General features: G+C 42.0%; 2 protein-coding genes across 3 annotated transcripts; one reads left to right on the forward strand and one right to left on the reverse strand.

Moving 5' to 3' along the window:
* The first annotated feature begins 431 nt into the window (after positions 1-431).
* On the forward strand, positions 432-7,038 carry LOC120277049. The gene is made up of 2 exons (XM_039283797.1): positions 432-3,008; positions 6,742-7,038. The coding sequence occupies exon 1, from the start codon at positions 873-875 to the stop codon at positions 2,232-2,234; it is 1,362 nt and encodes a 453-aa protein (XP_039139731.1). The 5' UTR covers positions 432-872; the 3' UTR covers positions 2,235-3,008; positions 6,742-7,038.
* A 244-nt stretch (positions 7,039-7,282) lies between these two features.
* Positions 7,283-9,150, reverse strand: LOC120277013 (UPF0481 protein At3g47200-like). Of its 2 annotated transcripts, XM_039283756.1 has the most exons (3): positions 9,033-9,150; positions 8,623-8,900; positions 7,283-8,559 (listed from the first exon to the last, which is right to left on the reverse strand). In XM_039283756.1, exons 1-3 carry the CDS (start codon positions 9,129-9,131, stop codon positions 7,395-7,397), a joined length of 1,542 nt encoding a protein of 513 aa, XP_039139690.1. In that variant the 5' UTR covers positions 9,132-9,150; the 3' UTR covers positions 7,283-7,394. The 2 variants fall into 2 exon arrangements, with proteins under 2 accessions (XP_039139690.1, XP_039139687.1); XM_039283753.1 differs by having other exon boundaries at positions 7,283-8,900.
* Positions 9,151-22,449: the final 13,299 nt, after the last annotated feature.

The raw sequence follows: 22,449 nt of genomic DNA on the forward strand, positions 1-22,449 counted from the left end.
AAAAAGAGCTAATATTTTGTATTTTAAAACCACATGGGTGATGACTGAGATGGGGGTTGATGTGATAATTTCATGGTTAGTTTGGTGAATATATTTTGGGTAGGGTTATTTTAACAATTAAAAAAAAGAAATGATTATAGTGGAAAAAAAGCCTTATATTATTAGTATAATATCCGAATTGGTTCCTCCGCACTTAGATCTTTCCTTTTTGGCAATATCATGCAAGGATTAGTTGGTCAATTTTCAACAGTAGAACAAACTAAGTTGACCCATTTTCAAGAGTAGAAGAACTAGTTTGGAGTATTTTTAGGTAGAAGGACCAAAAGAGAAGAGAGAGAAAACTAGAGGAACCAAGTTAGGTATTATACCTATATTATTCAATTACATTGGTTTATACTCATGTTGCAAAACTTCTCATAACATTGATTAATATCAAATTTAAAGTAACTCAATAGGCCTGCACGACGACCTCCTGGGCGGCGCTCACGACGGAGGCCGTGGCGAAAGTGGGAATGCAGGACGTAGACAGGTCTTCGGTCAACCTCGGCGAGCTGGTGGACCCAACAGAGAGGGCAGTGGGCGTCGGTTTCCTCGTAACAACTTTGTGAGACCTGGTACCACCTTCGCGAAGGCTGCCAGCCCTCCACAAGAGGGGAAAGAGAGGGGCTGAACCGCCTAGGTCCTCGACGGAGGAAGGAGTTCAAGCTCAGGACTGGGTGATGGTCACCAACCGGAGGAATAGACAAAGTCCCATCTTGGATCCGTCGAAGATGGAGGGGTCTTCCCTGTCGGGTAACAAGCGACAAAGATCACCGCCTTAGTGTGGTCACTGCCTTCGCTCAACGCACAAGACATCGGAATGCCGGCACTTGATGACCTGTAAGCGATGCGGAGGAGCGGGACACATGGCTTCTGGCTGTCGGGTGGAGTTGCTTTCGCCACCCAGACACAGAAGAGCACGACCGCCAACCAAGGCAAGGAACTCAGACAAGGTGGTTCGCTCGGCGACTTCTCAAGCACCGTTCGACCGGATGGTGGCGAACTGTCTTCATCCTCAGAAGGTGAATCTCTTGCTTTCTTTGACGCAGGAGACGACGAAGCTGAGAAAAGATTTGGCAAAGATCATCGTTATCGAGATCATCTCCGGCCAAACGAGCGATGAGATTCTACTAGAATTCTTACCAGGAGTGCTGAACACGCCGAGGGTTGATGCTGTGTACGAGTTTCGGGGGAATTCCTTCCTAGCAACCTTGTGCAGGGAGGAAGAAGCGATTAAGGCCAGCAAGGTCCCGGAGCTAAGCCTGCCTTCGAAAATGGGACCGTGCGTTATTTCGATTTCTCCTTGGACTGTGGAGGTGGGTTTTGTTGGCTCAGCGTCGGGGAAGGGCCAGGTTCTCCTCATTTGGAATCTCCCACTTCATGCTTGGACGTGGCCTGTTCTTGTGGAGATCTTGAAACCGATCGGCGAGTTGGTCACGATACCTCAGCTGAGCAAGCCTCACAAATCGTTTCTCTCCGTTTTTGTAAGATGCCATCAGAGAACGTCCTTGCCTTTTGAGGTTTCCTTGAGCTTTGGCATGAGAAGGTTCATCGTTCTGATCACTGATAACTGGTTGCCTTTCCCGACCTTCCGTAATGATCTGGAGAAGTTTTGCTACTCCTCGGCTTCGCTGGAGTGTGAAATAGATTCGGAGGCACCGAGAGGACCTAGATTCACGCACGAGGTTCCCAGGGAGGCTAACGGTAAGGATACTAAGGGTGCTCAGGTGACGGGGAAAGACCAAGGGAATCGTGAGCAACAGTGGAGACCGAGATCGATTGCGGCGGAGAACCGTCCGGTGAGCGCTGCTCCCGGGGTCCATAGGTCCCTTGAGGATCGAACCTGTTTGGTGAGCTCTGTTCCCGATACCTGTCCGGTGAGAGCTTCTCCCGGGGTACTGAATCCTTCAACTGCATCGGCGGAGGTCAACCGGACGTCCGGCGTTCGCAGAGAGGGTGGCGCTGCCCCTGATCTCAGCCGGACCGCTGGTCAATTACCTCCGGATGCTAGGTGGGGGTTCTCTGAGATGACCGATGGTCCAACGTCGCTGCATGGTTCTGCATGTGACCTGTCAGAGAGCTCTCTCGCTGTCGGAAGTGGATTGGATAAGGATGTCTCGGTTGCTAGGAACAACGTTGTTGTCCCAGATAAGAGGTTCCGCCCCCATCATCGTCCTACAAGTGTCACGCGCTGAGGAGAGTAAGAGACCCGATCCCAAGGCATCCTCGATTGCTGGGATGAGGGATTCTGAGAGGTCTAGCGGACCATGCAATGTTGGGCCGTGCAATACCGCTCTTTGTGTTGCTGGGCCGCTCCTTGTGAACAACATTTCAGGGGACCCCTTAAATATTAAAGGGGTTGTTGGGCCTTCGGTTATGAATACTGAAGTTGGGCCGGAGGGTATGGTTAATCCGGGGAGGCCATATGTTTTTGGACTGGGTCAACATGGAGGTGTTTTGGAGGACAATAGTTTGATTAGTGATGATCAAGATAGCTCCTTTTGTAACCCATCAAAGCCACCTTCCGCCTTCACTCCTCCGCCAAATTTTAAGTGGGTATTTCTTCATAGTATTTGGACCCTTGTCCCTGCAAAATTTTCAGCTGACATTACTACTAGATCAGTAATTGAAACTGGGTCTGAACAGTTAGATAAACTGGATAATATGGAACCTTGGGGGGATGATCATCAGGATAATGACCTTCAGGGTAATGAGGTTAACGAAGTTAAAGAATCCGAGCAGGAGACAGATAGCACTGATAGCAGACACACAGAAGATTCAGAGACAGACTTTGAGGAAAAAGTTCGTCGGTTGCTGCATAGTAGACAAACTGAAGACTCTACCCTGGGGACTAGAAGAAGTGAGCGCAGGAAAAAACTCTCATCCAGGTGGAATGAGGAGGCCGGGCTTTGTACCACAACCGCCCCGTTCAGTGAAGAAGAAGGGAAACTCTACCTCTTCATCAGAAGGTATTCCCCTCAACCCTCTTCTTATTTCTGAATGGATTGATATTCAATTGGTTAATTATTGGAAAGCATGTGGTATTTCCTTTGATTCTATGCATCACCAAGATAAATGTTTTGCTCATATTCGTTTTCTTGAATCAACCAGATCCATCACTTTAGGTGATGAGGAGAGGACCATTGAGGTTGGGTCCTCCTCAGGCAAAAATTAGTGTTTTTATGAATATTATTAATTGGAATGTGTGTGGACTAGGTTTACCTTCTAAGCGTTTCCTAGTTAGGGATTTTCTTAATCTTCATCACGCGGACATTTGTTGCCTGCAAGAGTCGAAATTAAGTAGTGTTGACATGAATGTGTGGAGGTCTATTGGTGGGGCCCGTCTTGAGCAGTTTGCGTTTCTACCCTCCCTTGGTTCTGCCGGGGGAATTATTGTCGGGTGGAATAGTTTGCTTTTTGAGGGTAAAGTTCTTTTTGTTGGTTCCTTTTGCCTTTCTCTTGAATTTATAAATAAGGCAAATAATTTTACCTGGGTGTGCACCACTGTTTATGGGCCCAATGCTAAGAATTTGAGGCTTCATTTTTGGAACGAGCTTAGATCCTGCCAACCGGCCTTGAACTTGCCCTGAGTCATTTGTGGGGATTTTAATTCCACCTTTTCTCCTTTCGATAAGTCGAGTGGTGGCATTAACCGGGAGGATATTAGACTGGCGCAGGACTTTTTAAGTGACCTACAATTATTGGAACCCCCGTCTTTCGGGAAGAGGTTCACCTGGACCAATGGCCAATCTAACCCGATCTGGGTTAGGCTCGACTGTTTCTTAGTCAACTCTCTCTGGACCACTTTTTTCCCTAAAGTCCTCCAGAATTGTCTCCCTAGGTTGGGTTCTGATCATGTTCCGATCAGACTAGAAGTAGGCACTCATCCTCCTCTCTCTAGATCCTTTCACTTTGAGCAGGCGTGGTGTGTGTCTGCTAATTTTGATGGCCTCATCAGGGAATGGTGGAGCTCCTTCCATTTTTGTGGATGTGGAGCTTTCATCCTGGCAAAGAAGATTGCTAGTATTCGTACAAGACTTAAACATTGGGCTAAATTTGAGTTTGGATCCATTAAATTGAAAAAGCTTGAGATCTTGCATGAACTCGAGATGATCAATGGTGTTGGAGAAACTCGCTCTCTTACCCCTGCGGAGATCAATTCTGATGCTCAGCTGAGAATGGAGTTAGGATCGATCCTTAAGCAGGAGGAGGCTTACTGGAAGCAAAGAGCGAGAACGACTTGGATTAAGGAGGAGGATGAAAATACCAGGTTCTCCCACGCAGTTGCTAACGGAAGAAGGAATAGAAATTTTATTCCTTGGATTGTGAGGGATAATATCTGTGTGGATGACACTGAAGGAATTGGGCGGGCTTTCACCTCATTTTACCAGGATCTCTATGGTACGGAGTAGAATTTTAGACTTCAGATTAACTGGAACACGCTACCTGGGCCCAAGACGGCTCATAATTTGTCTATTTTGGAGGATCCTTTTTCCATTGATGAAATTAAAAAGGCGGTGTTTGATATGAGTGCGGATAAGGCACCCGGTCTGGATGGGCTTCCAATGTTGTTCTTTCAAAGATATTGGGACATTGTTAAAGATGACATTGGCTTACTCTATGAAGATTTTTATTGGGGCCATGCCAAATTAGAAAGGATTAATTGGTCAAATATTGCATTAATCGCGAAGAAGCATAATCCACAAAACCCTGCTCACTATCGACCAATTAGTTTGATTAATTGCTCTTTCAAAATCATCACCAAGATCCTTGCTAACAGACTTAGCACCAAAATTAATGAGTTGATTAACCCTAACCAATCTGCTTTCATTAAAGGAAGATGCATCACTGATAATATTGCAACTGCTCAGGAACTCATTTTCTACATGCAGAAGCATCACCTTAGGGGCCTTATCCTCAAGGTGGATTTCTCTAAGGCCTTTGATTCAGTGGATTGGGGTTTTCTTTTTGAGCTGTTAAAAGCTAAGGGCTTTGGTGAACGATGGATTGGTTGGATTAGAGCCATTCTTACCTCCTCTAAGGCGAAATTTCTCATCAATAATGTTCAAAGTGGGTATGTCCGCTTCCGTAGAGTCTTGAAACAAGGGGATCCACTTTCCCCTTTGCCTTTTGCGCTTGTGGTAGATGTTCTAAGCTCAATGTTTAATCATGCACTTAGCTCCGGCATCCTACATGGGGTCCCGATTGGGGACTCTGGTTCAAAAATGTGTCACCTGCAATATGCTGATGATCTCCTGGTTATGACTACCAGGGAAGTGGAGGACCTCAGGATCATCAAGCTGATTCTCTATGTTTTTGAAGGCCTTTCGGGCCTAGGAGTTAACTCTGAAAAAACGTGTCTTTACACTTCGCAAAGAAATCTGGAGCCTCAGTCCTTCTTAGCCAAGACGTTGCACTGCTCTTCTGGGGTGCTCCCGTTGACCTATCTCCGGAGACAGGACTGGGATATCCTTATTAATAAGATTAGATCCAAGTTCGCCGCCTGGAAATCGAAATTTCTATCTCTTGGGGGGAGACTAACGTTACTTAACTCTGTTCTTACGTCCATCCCTACCTACTGGATGTCTCTATTCTTGTTGCCTAAATGGGTGATCAAGAGCATTGACAAAATCAGGAGAGATTTCCTTTTGTCTGGGCCGAATCTTCAGCACCCAAAAATTGGTTTAGTGAGCTGGGCAAGATTATGCCGACCTAGAGAGCACGAGGGATGGAATATCCTTAATTTAGAGGTTTTTAACATTGCTCTTCTGGGTAAGTGATGGTGGAAAATTACTTTGGATGGTCGTTGGTGTGGGGATGAGATCTTTCGTGAAAACTATTTTGGTAGGATACCGGTATGGAATTTGTTCCATAAGCAGAATAGTAGAAGATCTGTATTTTGGAATGGCATCCTCAAAGCCTTTCCACCCTTTCGGAAAAACATTAGTTCTAAAATCAATGGGGGCTCTACAACACTTTTCTGGCTTGATAATTGGTTGGAGGGGCGTGCCCCCGCAGATATTTGGCCCCATGCTTTCCAGTCGGCCAGCGATAAAGAGGGCACGGTGCGGGAGTTGCTTAATGGATTTGTGGACCTTCCTCCATGGGATTGCCCCAGAGAATATAGTCTAGTTGTCTCTCTCAGCCTTCAGATTAGCACGAACAAGGACGGTCGACATTGGAAACTCTCCCCTAATGGGGTTTTCTCTGTCAAATCCTTTTATCATTTTCTGGTTGATGGGGGGCTCCGTTGTAGATGGACTCCCTCCATTCTAAAAGGCTGCTGCCCTAAAAAAATTAACCTTTTTAATTGGTTGGCATGGGATGATAAAATTCTCACCTTTCAAAACCTTGCCATCAGAAGGAGTAACTTCCTCCAGAATATCACCTGTGTGATGTGTCATGCTGATGTGGAATCGACAGATCACCTTCTTACCCAGTGTTCCGTGGCTTCTCATATCTGGAGCTTCTTCAGTCAGCTCTTTGGTGCCCGCCGCAACCCTGACTCTCTGAGGGATTTGTGGGGGAATTGGCGCACTCAATTTCATAAATCTCTCGCCCCTTGTTGGGATTTGCTCTTTCGAGCAGTGACTTGGAATATTTGGATTGAGAGAAATGCACGCATTTTTTATTGTGTCTGTTCATCTACTACCTCTATCATACTTAAGATTATTCATGTGGTGCTTATGTGGATGAATGCAGCTCCTGATGCAAAGAAAGCCAAGTTGGAGGAGTCCAGTGGAAAGCTTAGAAGGAGCCTTGATTTCCTTTCATCTCGCGACTTGGAACAGAGTGCTCAGTCCGATCCAGTTCCTCCCCATTCTGAGGGCTAGCTGCTAGCGGTTTCGATGTCTCTCCTTGCCCTAGGGGGGGGTCTGTCCCCCTAGTGGCTATTGTTTGTTTTTCCTTTTGTTGTTTTTCTTGTCTGTTCTCCCACTCCTGGTGGGCTGACCCTGGACTTCTGCTCTCTGGTGCTTGTATGCTTGTTCTTTTTTTCTTAATGCATGTGGTTTATCTACTTTTTATCAAAAACATTGATTAATATCTTAAATTTTGTGCTATTTAAATGGTTTATATTGCAAAAGTTAAAAGAAAAAAAAACTCAGAAATGTTCTCAAATGATTCCGCAACTTTTTCTTGGCTATTTGCTCATTAAGAAAGAACCAGAATCCGCATCAAACTAGCATTATCACTTAATTGCAAATGCAATGAATGAAGTTCATCTGCTGTGTACAATTGGATATTCAAATCAAGCCCAAATTTATTAAGTCAACAAACACAGATAACAGATCACACAACAAAGAGAAATACAATTGTACAATGGAATGAAAACCCAGAAAGAAGAGCATTGCCTCTCAAGAAGGCCGAAAATAAGAATATGCAGAAAAGAATGACTGCTCAACAGTGAGAAGAAGCAGCAACACAGCTGCCATTAGAGATATGATCGTCCATGGATTGCTGAAATAGTCTCGCATCAGTCTAGCCCGCCATTGATTCCATCTAGAGTAATAATACTTGTTGACATCAACAAACAGTTCATGAAGATAGTTCCTATCGGAAGCATAATGAATCTGATAACATAACTTATTGAAAAGATCAGCTGCAGCTTCATCAGTGCTCAGTCCATTGGTAAGAATTCCATTCAAGTGGAGCAAGCGAACATCTTTTGGAGTATCAATTAGACGGTCCATGAAAGCAGCATAGATGGTGATATAGGTACGAGTATTAGGATAACATTGTTCAAAAGCTATCAGATTCCTGAAGAGAGTGTTTGTGTGGTCATAGAGACAAATCTCTGGGATTTCCATTGTGCCATTACTATGGAATGATATGTCCAGGAAGCTACTGGCATTTATTTTCTTGACAAACTTGACCCCTGCTTGTTGTAGCTCAGTAGCATTTGGGATTCGTTTAGGTGCCTTGACTGCTTGCGTGATGTCAAGTACATGGTGATTTTTGGAAGGGACAAGAGTGGAATGAAGCAGGTGAAGCAAGTGATGAACTTGGTCGGCTGCAGGTAATACAGGGCGTGTTTGGGAATTGGATGGATGTATATCACTGAAGAGTTTGAAAGCAAGGTTGACAAGGTCAAGATCTTCATCACCTGGAGCCTTGAGCAGGCCAAAGAGTGTTTTCAAGACAAAGAAGGGGATCTGATTTTCAAGTTTTAACAAATCATACAGCACAAAGTTCCATATCCATAGTGTCCCCAGCAATGGTTCTTCTTCCATCTCCTTGTCTCGTTTTCCACGTTCTAACAATATCTCTCCATCTTCAACTTGATCATCATCATCATCATTATCCTGATCACTGTTGCTCACATCATCTATCAGGTTTTGTCGCTTAAGCAAGAGATGAAGTATGAAGCAACCATCAAGCAACATAACCATAGCCAAACTTTCAGCATCGAAGCCTCTGTGTAAAGGTTCAGAGTAGCAGGTTTGGACGTCAGCGTCCAAGGACTTCATCTCCAACAAACACTTGTCCAGCAACTCAGTCGCACCACGCCTGCTCCGGTGCCTGAAAAGCAAGCGACGCAGGCAAAGCCACTTGTAGTTTTCCATGGCTAAAAAATTGCTGTACCTGGGCGAACATTGATGATGGTGATAAGGACCAATGGAGACAACAAGAGGTGTATAGGCATCTGGGTTGCATTGAAGGATGTTCTCCTGCACCTTGAAGATGGTGCATGGCCCGTTGGCGTGAGCTCTTCCTCTCCTCGTGTTCACTTGGGTCCTCACCATGTTCATCCATGGAGAATCGACTCCAATCTCAATCTCAGAGATACCTGCTGGATTCGAAGGTTTACGAGGGTTGTTCCTGTATTTTTGAGCTGCCTTATCAATCCACCCCGGCGTCCTCTTCACAGAATTTGAGGTTTCAAATCAATAATTAATGATAATTATGAAAAATAATAATACTAAGAAATTAGGATAACTCACAACTTCATTAGAAAATTATATATATATATATATATATATATATATGGTTACCTGTACTATTTCTTCTTTTGCATTACCACGAGGGAAATCATCCATGTAAGGATTGTTGCAACCAGCATGATGACGGGAAGGACGAGGGAGATCATCCATAGAAGGCTTGTTGCATCCAGCAACCTGTTCTTGTCAGTTAAAATAGAATGAGAAATACGTATAAACATATATCCTAAAGTAGCTTTTTTTTATTTATTTATAAATGATGTGGATAAACCACAATTTTATTAGAAAACCAATCAAACACATAATAAAAGATCCACTAGAAATGGGATAGTATAAATACACAATACTAGATAAGACTCAACAAAAAGAGGGATCTTTAAATGTGTCTAAAAATATAGAACAGACAAAAGATTAGTTGGTACTATACTCGCCCATCAGGGGCTACAAGACTCATCCCCTTGGGATCCACAAATGCCGAACTTTACCTAACAATATTAACATACTCATCTAGCTTTTGGCGCTTGAGGTATGGAGATCCACCTTTAAAATTAATTAAGTTTTTCTTTTGAAAATAATTGAAAATTAAATTTTAAAAACCATTTTGTAGTTAATTTTCTCCTTTTTCAGAAAACTCCTAAACGCTATTACAGTTTTCTCATTTTTAATTTTTGAAAAATTAATTTAATTACAATTTAAAAGATTATAAAAAGACTTTTTAAAAATATAGTGAGCATGACTCTTTAAACCAAGAAGAAGACTTTAACCGTTTTTTCCTTCACTTCATATATAGTTAATTTTTTTCAGTTTTTATTTTTAATTTGTCTTCTTCCATATAATATTTTGGTTCAATTTTTTTCACTATCTTTTTAACTGAACTACAACATGAGACAAGCAGAACTCAGCATTATATCATAGCATCACATGTTATTATCTTCTCGTTATCTCTGTTTTATTCACGTTTGATTTTTTTTTTAATAAGTTTGTAATTTATTTATTTTAATAAAAAAAATTATCAATTTTTATAATTGAGTTATATCATTATTGACCTTGTTGCTTATCATTCGTGAAGAATGTAAAATTAAAATCACATTTTATTGTAAAAACTCGCACCTCATCCTTAAATTGATTATCATTATTAAAATGTTATATAAAAGAAAATAATTAAAAAACCAAAAGGATGAGCTACCATTTGAAAAGAGAAGGGCACGTTGCTTTTTCTTTTGAAGGAAAACAGTAGTGATTTGGCTGTCAATATGGCTCGAAAGTAGAAAAGAAAAAACAAAAAGTGAAATGGTTCTCTGTTGATGCTTGCTTGTTGTTGAAATGGTTCTCTGTTGATGCTTGCTTGTTGTTGTCAAGTGTATCACCTTTATTCAGTTTTTCAGTCGCATGGGGAAAAGACAAAAAACTGAGTTTTTCTCAAGTATTTTATGTCAGGACTTAAAAATAATGATCTATGAATTAATTTGCAGCTGTATTGCCATTGCATCTAACCATTCCCATCAGGCTTGCCAGTTTGAGTCAGCTTTTGGCCTACCAGCTAGCCCGGCCAACAATAGTAGTCCAACGAGAATTTTAGGCAAATAACCTGGTACCAATAAGCCATTAGTCACACAAAAAAAAAAAAAAATTGACTATGAGTGATTTTATATGCAGTTGTGTTAGGATTGTGATGCAGCGGTATACTTGAACTGTTGATTCGCGCACGAATACCCAGTACAAGTCTTCAAAACCTGTTGATCAAAGATAGCCAGGAATTGGAAAAAAGAGTAAATTTTATTACTCAAGAGAATAACTATTACAAAACTGATCATACTCTCGCCCATAGGCTTACATTAAATAGGGAAAAAAATCAAAGATATGAAAATAATCCTAAAACGGAGATAATTCAAAAATATACCAAAAATGGTAAATTTTCAAATACCGGCAAGAAATAAAAGAGTTAACAAAATAAATGCTAATGCCATAAACGGCTTACAAATCATAGATTTCTAGCCAAATTAATAGCGAAATCAATTATTACTAAAAATAGCAAAATCAGGGTTTTCGAGGCCTAAACGATGGCATTTGGCCGAAATCATGCATAACTCACGAGTTTGTGCGGCAAACTTGTGACTTGTGTCCGTTGGCCCGTTTCCCATCCGACTAGGCCCAAGAAACCCAAAAAACTCCACCGCCCGGCGAATTACTAAAATACCCTTCAGTCACTTCGAGTCCCACTTCCGCATGAACGCGCATGCCATCTCCTCAATACGGCCCGCATCATTCTCCCCAGGCGGGATAGAATTTGACCCCGAATTTTCATCATCTGAAGAGTCTCCATAGTAGGGTAACAAATGTTTAATATTGAAGACATCCGCCGTTTGGATATGGCTAGGGAGTTGAAGCCGGTAGGCATTGGAATTAATCTTCTCAATAATCTCGACAGGCCCAATTTTTTTTTTACCTTGAGCTTATTATACTCCCCAACAGAAAAGCGCTCTTTAGATAACACAGCCCACACAAAGTCACCCACCTCGAACTCACTATGGCGGTGGTGTTGGTCAGCATGCCTCTTGTAACGTGCATTTGAGGAGGTTAAATTGTCAAAGACGGTCTTGTGAATGTCTTGTAACCCCGTGACAAAATCATCAGCCTTTCCATGGACTTTAGTCTTTGCCGGGAAGGGAAGGAGGTCAAGTGGTCCACGTGGAAGCGCCGAATACACTACCTGAAATGGGCTGAACCCTGTACTCCTGTTGGTAGCATGGTTGTGAGCGAACTCTGCCTGATTCAACTTCATGTCCCACCCTTTCGGATGGTCCCCCACAAGGCAACGCAGCAAGTTACCCAGGGAGCGGTTGACGACTTCGGTCTGCCCATCCGACTAAGGATGATATGCACTGCTCATGTTAAGTTGCGTATTCAACATTTTCCACAGGCTTCACCAGAAGTGACTAAGAAACCTTGTATCCTTGTCGGAGACAATGGAGGACGGAAGGCCATGGAGGCGGTAGACATCCCGAAAGAAGAGTTTGGCGACATTGACAGCATCAGTAGTTTTCTTGCAGGGGATGAAGTGCGCCATCTTGGAAAAAGCGGTCTGCCACAACAAAAATTGAATCACTGCCACGCTGGGTATGGGGTAGTCCAAGTACAAAGTCCATGCTGATGTCTGTCCACGACCGTAAGGCTACTGGCAGCGGCATATAAAGGCCGACGTTGGTGGCTCCCCCTTTGGAGATCTGGCAAATCCGGCACCGTTGGAAAAAATTTTCCACCTCCTTGCGCATGCCCGGCCAAAAGTAGGAAGACTGAACCAAGTGGAGTGTTCGGTCCCGTCCCACATGCCCTTCGCCATGCAACTCCCGAATGTTCTGCATCTGTAGGCTGCAATCTGGAATAAGTACCCATCATGCAGCACGAAATCCGTTCGCTTTGCCGCTTGGACATCCAAGAAAATCTCCTAAAAATATGGGTCAGTAGCAAATAAATCACTAAAAGAGTCAAAACCGGGTGCTTCGACTCTCATTGTGACCAAAAGGTTGCTCCGCCTACTGAGCGCGTCCGCCACACGGTTAGATACGCCAGCTTTATGCTTGACAACAAAGGTGAACTCATCGAGAAAGTTCATCCACCGGCCATGGCGCGCGGAAAACTTATCTTATTGGTGGATATGTCGGAGAGCGGCATGATCAGTGTACAAGATAAACTCCCGATGAATCAAATAGTATCTCCATCGCTTGATAGCCTAGACCACTGCATAAAATTCGATGTCATATGTGATGTAGTTCAGGCAGGCCCCTGATAATTTCTCGCTAAAATAAGCGACGGGCCGCCATTGTTGGCTTAACACACCCCCAATGCCGTCCTTCGATGCGTCAGTATGCAACTCAAATGCATGGTTGAAGTCTGGAAGTGCCAGGACCGGTGTAGTGGTTAAGCGCTGCTTCATGAGGTGGAACGCCGCATCTGCTTCAGGTGTCCATAAGAACTTGCTTCCCTTCACACACTAAGTAAGAGGTGCCATAATACTGCTGAAATGTGAGATGAACCGTCTGTAGAATAAATCGAGGCCATGGAAACTCCTCACCTCAGTGATACTTATGGGAGTCGGCCACTTTTGTATTGCCGTGATCTTGGACTCATCCACCTGTATCCCGGCTCCTGAAACAACATAACCAAGAAATAATACCTTGGGTGTGAAGAAAACACACTTCTTTCTTGCTGCATAGAACTGTTGGGATCGAAGAACAGCCAGGACATCCCGAACATGCAAAAGGTGCGCTTCTTGGTTTGGACTATAGATGAGGATGTCGTCAAAGTATACGACCACTGACTTGCCAATGAAGGGTCGCAGTAGTTGATTCATGACCCTCATAAATGTGCTGGGGGCGTTGGACAAACCAAATGGCATCACCATCCATTCGTTTAGTCCCTCACGCGTCTTGAAGGCGGTCTTCCATTCGTCACCAGGCCGCACGCGTATTTGGTGGTACCCGCTCTTCAGGTCCAATCACGTGAACACCGTAGCACCACTAATCTGGTCGAGCAAGTCATCCAAACGAGGGATAGGAAACCGATACCTGAAAGTAATTTTGTTGATGGCTCGACTATCGACACACATGCGCCAAGTGCCATCCTTCTTTAGCGTCAACAAGGTTGGGACCGCGCATGGGCTCATGCTTTCGCGGATGTGCCCCTTCGCCAGCAGCTCCTTCACTTGCCACCTTAATTCCTCATGCTCCCTTGGACTCATTCGGTAATGTGGTCGGTGAGGCAGGACAGAACCCGGCTATGGATCCACATGGTGCTGGATGTCTCGAAGAGGTGGCAGGCCCTCCGGTAGGTCATCGGGGAAGACATCCTGAAACTCCTCCAGAAGAGGAAGAACAACTTTTGGAATCTCTACATCTTCCAAGCCTTCAGTGACTGCCTTACCAAGTAAGATGAATGCCGTTTCTGTCCCCTTCAACTCCTTTCCGAATGGTGCATAAGACAGCAGGTTAATGTTGGTTGATGGTGGCTTCTCCATTGGTTTGCTGGGTACTAGCACCAACTTTACTCCTCCGTAGGTGAAACTGTAGGAGTTCGCTCGCCCATCATGGAAAACCCTCCGATCATACTGCCAGGGTCTACCTAATAATAGATGGCACGCATCTATGGGCACGACATCACACCATGCTTCATCCCTGTACTTTGCGCCGATGGAGAACGTAACCAAAGCTCGTTTGGATACTGTCAACTCTCCTCCTCTCTTTAGCCATGCTAATTTGTACGGTGCAGGATGTTGTTCAATGGAAATCCGGAGCTTCTGCACAGCATCTTCAGATATGATGTTCTCACAGCTACCTGCATCAATTACGAACCGACATACCTTACCAAGAATAGTACAGGAGGAGTGGAAGATATTGGTTCGCAACCAGTCGTCTTCCGTAGCTCGTGGCGTCAGGCAAGATCTGCGCACCACTAGAGCCGTCCCCACATCTCCCTCAACTATCTCTTCATCGAGGTCACCCTCATCATACAGTAGTGGAAGTACTTCGGTTGTGTCTTCTTCCTCCTCCGCCAACATAACTCGTTTGCCCCCTTTCCTACAGTCGGCTTGGCGGTGACCTCTCTTTCCACAACTGAAGCATTGTATATTGTTGTTGCTGCCTCCTCTGACAGCAGTGGCATCCGCCGGTCGAGCGGTGGGAGCCGTTCCCCGAGTCACACCACTTGGGCTAGTGCCGATCAGTCTGCTACAGCTGGGAGCCCCACCCGATCTCATAGAGGATGATCGTCGTTGCTGTCGCTCAATAATTAGTGCTTGCTGATGGGCCGCCGAGATGGAGATTGGATCGAACAGGTTGACTGTCTCCTGGATCTGAGTGCGCAAGCCACCAATATACCTTGCCACTAAACTGATCTGTTGATTCTTGAACTTCATTCCGAGCCAACAACTGGTAGAACTCAGTGGTGTACTCCTCCACAGTGTGCGTTCCTTGGCGAAGATTGTGCAATCGGCTGAAGATTATGCGCTAATAATTATCGGGTAAGAAGCTAGAGCGCATGTGTTTCTTCATCTTCTCCTAAGAATTTATCTTGCCTTTTCCTAACCTACTGCGGTTGAGTTTCAGTTGTTGCCACCATGCGGTTGCACGCCCACGCAGTCGTGTTGCCACTAGCGCCACTCTTTTATCCTCTGGGACTCCTTTGAACTCCAAGACTTCCTCGACCGTGGTAAGCCAATCAAGGAACTCCTCCGCTTGAAGTCCAACATGGAATTCTGGAGTATCTACCCGTATGCCAAATTCCCAACGCCTATCTTCACGCGGTGGTGACGGGTGTCAACCCCACGATCTCGTCCTCCTCGACGCCCTGCGATGTCAGCAAAGTAACCATTGTCTTCCTCCATGGTGTCATCACTCCCACTCTCGGAGACACGCCCCTGATTGCCGCCACCCGTCAATTGGGCAATCCGTTCAGTCAATTCCTCCATCATCCGCTCCATCCGAACATCCAAGACGCGGCCAACACGCTGCTCAAATCTAGCATCGTCATCACGATCGTAGATCTCCTCCACCCTTTGTGTAGGTCGTCCCGTACCACGTCCTCGTGGTGCCATGATCGCTTTGGCTCTGATACCAAACTGATGCACACTTGAACTGTTGATTCGCGCACGAATACCCAGTACAAGTCTTCAAAACCTGTTGATCAAAGATAGCCAGGAATTGAAAAAAAGAGTAAATTTTATTACTCAAGAGAATAACTATTACAAAACTGATCATACTCTCGCCCATAGGCTTACATTAAATAGGAAAAAAAATCAAAGATATGAAAATAATCCTAAAACGGAGATAATTCGAAAATATACCAAAAATGGTAAATTTTCAAATACCGGCAAGAAATAAAAGAGTTAACAAAATAAATGCTAACGCCATAAATGGCTTACAAATCATAGATTTCTAGCCAAATTAATAGCGAAATCAATTATTACTAAAAATAGGAAAATCAAGGTTTTCGAGGCCTAAACGATGGAATTTGGCCGAAATCATGCATGACTCACGAGTTTGTGTGGCAAACTCGTGACTTGTGTCCGTTGACCCGTTTCCCATCTGACTAGGCCCAAGAAACCCAAAAACTCCACCGCCCGGCGAATTACTAAAATACCCTTCAGTCACTTCGAGCCCCACTTCCGCATGAACGCGCATGCCATCTCCTCAATACGGCCCGCATCAGAATGGTAGAGTGCGATTGCGGAAGCGTTTATCTTAGAATCACACAAAAGGGAAATCAAATGCAAGAAGAACAGATAGAGTTTTAACGTGGGAACTCCGAGTACCGGGAGAAAAACCCACAACGGCAAAGGCTAAGAAAATCCACTAAGAAATAAGAAAGAGTACAACAAACTCTTTCAAAGAGGTATGAAAGAAGAACACTCTCTCTACAAATTTTGTGGAAATAGAATAGATGGATTCTCATTACAAATATAATGAAAGAGGCTCATTTATGGGAAGTGCCTTGGAGGATTCTTAATCATGAAGATTGCTTAACAATGAAGAAATCTTCTTAACCATGAAGTTTACTTCACAATGAAGAAATCTTCTAGATAACATTTGGCACACTAATCAAGACATGCCTTAGTGATGAAGAATTCCAACCGAATGAGGATATGAGGCAACTTCAACAAGTTGTGTTATATATATGTATATATATTTGATAAAAGTGGATAAACCACTCATTTATTAAAAAAAAGATCCCAAACAAACCGATTGAGACTGAAAAGAAAAATAACACAGAAGCTCACACCAGAGGTGAGGCACTCTTAGGGAAATAAGAGACCAAGTACAACGAGATAAAGGAAAGCAGAAAGGCAAGCGAAATCACTATCCAGAGACACAGGTCGGCCTAATCTGAAGCTTGGGGAGGACTATTCCTGGGAAGTTTCTTGGTTCATCTCACCTGCAAGTTCCGAAGCCCATTCACTCATAAAGTCGAGATAGCGCTTAATCCTTTGCATAGCTTCACTTGGTGGATGATGAAGAGGGTCTGAAGCTGCAGAAATCCAAGAAAGGAGCATGTAATAGTCTCGCAAATAATTGAATTGAAATTTAATATAGATAAATTGAAAATCCAATTATTTCGATCAAGCCATATGTTCCAGATTAAAGCTCTAGAGATGAGGTCCCAGAGGATTCGAATCTTAGAATTTAATGACGGTATCCAGGAGGTCCAAAGTGTAGCGATTGAAGTAAGAGACGCTTGGAGATCTAATATTTGTTTAAAGAAGAACCAAATCCGTTCAGAGAAATAACAATTGAAGAATATGTGCTCTACAGATTCTGAAGCTTTGTGACAAAGGACAAAAGTATCTGTTGACACTTGAGTTTCCAGAAATTGGGATAAAGTGGGCTGTGAATGCCTCCATCTATTAAGAACTTATAGAATGATTTGACTTTGAAAATTCCATTAGAGTTCAGTGTCCAAGAGTTAAAATCCTCCTATCCGATAGAGCAGTCTGGGAGAGAGGCCAGATTTGGCAGAAGATCTACTGCTAAGGCTATTTAGAACATTGAAATTTGGGAATCCTGGAGTTGGATGAATTGCCTTAAAGTTAACCATGAGAGGTTGCAGTCATGGAAAAGATGAGGCCAAAGGTCTTTAAGGGCTCTCCCATTAGACCACTTATCAAACCAAAAGGAAGTGGTAGCACCATTCCTGATGATTTTGGAAAGACAAGAATGGAACAAAGGCAATAAGGAATCGATTCCTTCCCTAAAGAAAGACATATTTCTAGGTGGAGATTGAAAGAGAATTAAGCAACTGTTCCTCACCCACCATTTACCTAGTAGGGCTTTATTAAATTCATGAAGGTTGAGAATTCCCCAACCTCCCATGTTCCAAGGTTTACAAATTCTATTCTATGCAACTAATCTAATTCCTTTTGAATCCAAATCTGGACCTTTCCAGAGAAAATCCCTTCGGGTCTTGTCTATTTCTTTGATTACCCAGGAAGGAAGTTTGAATACCGACATCCAATAGACTGACATTGTAGAGAGAACCGAATTGATGAGAATCAATCTTCCTCCTAAGGAGAGGTAAATAGCTTTCCAAGGTGTGAGTTTGGAGCCGATCATTCCAATTAGTTTTGCCTAGTCTTGACATCTTGGTCTTCTTCCAGAGAGAGGAACTCCTAGGTAAGTAAGAGGAAGGCAATTCCTGGAGCAGTTTAGAAGTAAAGCAGAAGCGACATTCGTTTGGAAGCCATAATTTGTTGAGTAAAGGTAGATTTTTGAAAAGTTAATGGACAAACCTGAAGATCCTTCGAAGAGGTAAAGAATGAGTTTAATGATTCGAAGGTCCTCTTGTCCTCCTTGCTAGAAGATAATTAGATCATCTACGTATTGAAGATGGCTGATACTCTCATTTTGAGAAATTTGCACACCAACTAGAACTTTGGAACTAAGGGCGTGGTTGAAATTATACTTAGAGCATCAGAGGCCAGTGCAAATAGGAGTAGGGAAAGGGGGTGACTCAATCCACTTTGCAGTGAATATAGCCTTTGGTTGTTCCATTTATGAGAACCTGAAATTTTCTAGTTTTGAGAATGGTATGAATCCATGTTATCGATTGAGGTCCAAAACCCCTAGCGGCTAGAACGTCTAGGAGGAAGTCCGAATCTAAGGTGTCGAATGCGTTAGCGAAATCCACTTTGAAGGCATAACCGAGAAGTTTCTATTTTTGAAGGTTGAAGATTAATTCTTGAGCTGCTATGATATTGTCTGTTATGCATCTTCCTTTTATGAAAGCAGACTAGGAGTCATCCACCAGTGAATTGATGACTTGGCTCAGCCTTGAGGCAAGGATTTTAGAAATGATTTTGCAATAGGAATTGATCAAGCTGATAGGCCGGTAATCAGTAACTTTCATTGGCGCATTTGTTTTGGCTATTAGAGCTATGTTGACTCAGTTTAAGTGTTCAAAGTTAATTGAACCTTCGTAAAAATCTTCACAAATATTAACCAAGGTGTTCTGGAGAATGTTCCAATGTTTTTAGGAGAAGAATATTAGAAATCTATCTGGGCCATCTGCGTTTAGGTAGAAGACTGCTTGCTTTATTTCCTCTACAGAGAAAGGTTGCTCAAGAGGGGCTAGGTCAACACTTTCCTTGTAAATAAATAGATTGCTCCAGTCTAATAAGAATCTATTGTAAGAGGTGGATCCTTGCAAGTTTTTTAAATGATCTGTGAATATTTTGCCAATGGCGTGCATACCCTCAATCCTCTAACCAGTGTGGAGGATGCGTGGGATGTAGTTCTTATTCCTCCTCCCATTTGCCATTAAGTGAAAAAATTTTGTATTTGAGTCTCCTTCTTTAAGCCAGGTGACTCTAGATCTTTTCCTCCAATAGATTTCGTCTTGATTAAGGATGGAATAACGACCCAGACAAGATTGGTTAAGGCGAAGTGATTCTGATTCGGTGAGGGTTCTTCTTTCACTTATGGTATCTAAAGTATTTAATTCCAGAAGTAAGCTCTTTTTTTGGATGTTTGAAGAACGAGCGTTCTCTGAAGCCCAATTTCAAACGTTGGCTTTGAGTCTTGTCAATTTTTTGGAAAGGATGTAAGCGCCACATCCTTCAAAGTTTGAGGAAGACCACCATTCTTGAATGAGGTCTCCTAAATGATCATTGGAGTACCAAGTTTTCTTAAATTGGAATTGTTGGGGACGCGGGGAATGGTCCCCGAATTCCCCAAAATCCAGATATATAGGAGAGTGGTCTGAGCCAAATCTAGGAAGGACATATGGGTAAAATCTTGGATTTAAGAAAAACCAATCATGAGATTATAAAAATCGATCTACCAAATCCATAGAGATTCGGCTTGACCATTGGTCCAAATAAATTCTCGCCCGTGAAGAGGTGGGTCGATAAGATTGTGATCACCCAAGAATTGTACAGAGATAGATCACCCAAGAATGGTCGGGTGTGCAATTGTTATATTTTCTATTATATATATATATATATATATATATATATATATATATATATAATGCTTATTTATTGTTTATATCTTTTAGTAAAAGTATAATCTTAATCAAAAACTTATTGTTGAGTTGGCTTGCATAATGGTGCTATAAGGGTACTAGTGTCATGAGTTCAACCTTGTTAACAACATTCTTAACATTTTATCATAATTTAGATCTTTTTTTCACAAAAATATATTGTTAACATGAAGATGGATAAAAATCTATAGTTAAAATAATTTTGTATTAATTATATTGAAATGAAAACTTCTTTTTTAATTTAACAAAATTTTAAATTAATTATTTATTAAAAAAAATTTCAGAAAATACTATGATTTCAAGTTAATAATATGTTAAAAAATTACACAAAATTTTAGAGATTCCATTAAAAAGAAATAAACAAAAAATGTTGTACAAAGGATTATGATTTTAAATTAATATGTTTATACTAGTGCACACCAATGAATTTATGTTACTTTGTATAACAATATTTTTTTATATAAATCATTCTATATAAGTTCTATTCATTCTACTCACACTGTATTGAAAGCATAAAACATAAGAAAATTTCTTTTGCAACTAATTAAACGAATGTGGTACAAGTTTCCATTACCTTGCAATCATTTAATGATATTTAAGTTCATATCTATGTTGTGCAACAATTATGTGTATATATATTAAGTCCCCCAGTTAATCATTGCAGTTGGTTGTCTTTAAGCTATCACATATAGGTCATGCGTTCAAACACCATAGAAGCAAATTTGGTTTTTAATCATTTTTTTTAATAAAAAAGGGTCAAACCAACCAGCTGGGTTGATCAGGCCAACCTGCCGAGTCATGGGTTGGGAAGACCCTAACTAGTAATTGGCCCATTATAATGAGGGTTGGTTACAAGTTGCTAGCCTGACTTGCTCGGCCTGTTGATCCAACAGGTTTGGCCAGGTTGGGCCATGCCAACTGTCAGCCTGTGCCCCCGCCCCAATTATGAATTATGAATTGGTTACCACTATATTTAAATAATAGAATAATTGCACTGTGGTCTGTAGGACCACCAAAGTCAATCAGTCCAAAAAATATCATAGTGACAATTCTCAATCATTCATAGCTTGTGCATATTTATTAAAAATAAACTCAAGATCAATTTTACCCACTACCAAGAAGGAAAAGTTAAATAATAAAAAACCCAGAGCTGTAACGATTCAAGCCCTATGCCCCAAACCTTCACTTCAAGGAAAGTGGTAAGGAAGTCACCAAAATGGGCTGACTTCACCCCAATTCAGATATTTATTTACCCTAAAGTGACAAAATTGCCACTTTCCAATTTCCTCACTTGAACACTTCTTTAATTTTGAACTAATCTTGCTTCAACATTTTTTATCAAAGTGAGGGAAGTTAAATTTTATATAAGCCACTTTCTCCTATTTTCCCCACTTCTGGAATTCTTTCACTTTTTTATAAAATAAACATCGAAAATATTGGAAGTGGAATTAACTCCCAACCACTTCAAGAAACTGTCACATTTTCCTACTTTTGTACTTCAAACCACTTTTTCCTAAATGAACACGTCCTTAGAGTCATCGGATTGAAGAATAGGGATGGCTAAATTTAGGTGAAAGGAGGAAGAAGATAAGCAATAGAAGAGGAAGAACATAGAGAGAGGAAAGCCAAGGAAGGGGCAAGAGGAGCAAAAGAGGAGCCCCAAGGGGTGGCGCAGAGTAGAGGTAAAATAAAGAGAATCATCCATACCTCCTCCTTTAATGATTTCATTAAATCTATATAAATATTATTTGTTCATAACAACCTTGCCATATAGGCTCTGTCATTCTGCTAACTGTAACAACTCTGTCATACTCCAATATACTGTAATCCTACTACTTAATAACCCAACCTACATAATTCTATTAATGAAATGTATGAAATGTATTACATTATGAATGAATTCTTCTTACTTATGTGATTGGTTTTTCTCACAGGTGAACCCAATCTATACTTTTTTTTTTTACTAAAGAAGATTAACATCAAATTTATTAAGAAAACAAGGGTATAACAAACGCAAAAATGAGAGATAGATCAGTCACTACAATAGAAGCCCATTAGATATGGGACAACAAAGGACACATATACAAAGGAAAAAGGGAACTCAAGAAAAACTCAGAGGAATAGAATAAGACTATAGAAATGCTAGATACTCTCAACCATAAAGGGCTACTCAGCTCATCCCCTGGGATCTATGAAAGCTAGACTCCTCTTAAATGTGTTTACAGGCTCCTCCATCTTTTGACCCTTTGAGTCTAGTACCACATATACCCAAACAATGAACAAATTAGTCACTTTAACAATCACAAAAAGAGAAGAACAAAAATGCGTATCAAAGATACGCCTATTCCTTTTTTCTAGCCAGGCACTCCAAAAAAATAGATTTAGAAAGACTATCCCATATATCTTTTATAGGGCCTCTAAAGCATGCTATCCATGAGCCTCA

Source organism: Dioscorea cayenensis, chromosome 15, assembly GCF_009730915.1.
Source record: "Dioscorea cayenensis subsp. rotundata cultivar TDr96_F1 chromosome 15, TDr96_F1_v2_PseudoChromosome.rev07_lg8_w22 25.fasta, whole genome shotgun sequence".
Classification (NCBI taxonomy): domain Eukaryota; kingdom Viridiplantae; phylum Streptophyta; class Magnoliopsida; order Dioscoreales; family Dioscoreaceae; genus Dioscorea; species Dioscorea cayenensis.

What these genes read in the sequence shown, in the direction of transcription:
- LOC120277049 (XM_039283797.1), top strand. Translation starts at nt 873, where the DNA reads ATGACCTGTAAGCGATGCGGAGGAGCGGGACACATGGCTTCTGGCTGT.
- LOC120277013 (XM_039283753.1), bottom strand. Translation starts at nt 9,131, where the DNA reads ATGGATGATCTCCCTCGTCCTTCCCGTCATCATGCTGGTTGCAACAAT. An exon ending in CAAAAGAAGAAATAGTACAG is followed by an intron (nt 8,901 to 9,032) that starts GTAACCATATAT and finishes AATTCTGTGAAG; the next exon opens with AGGACGCCGGGGTGGATTGA.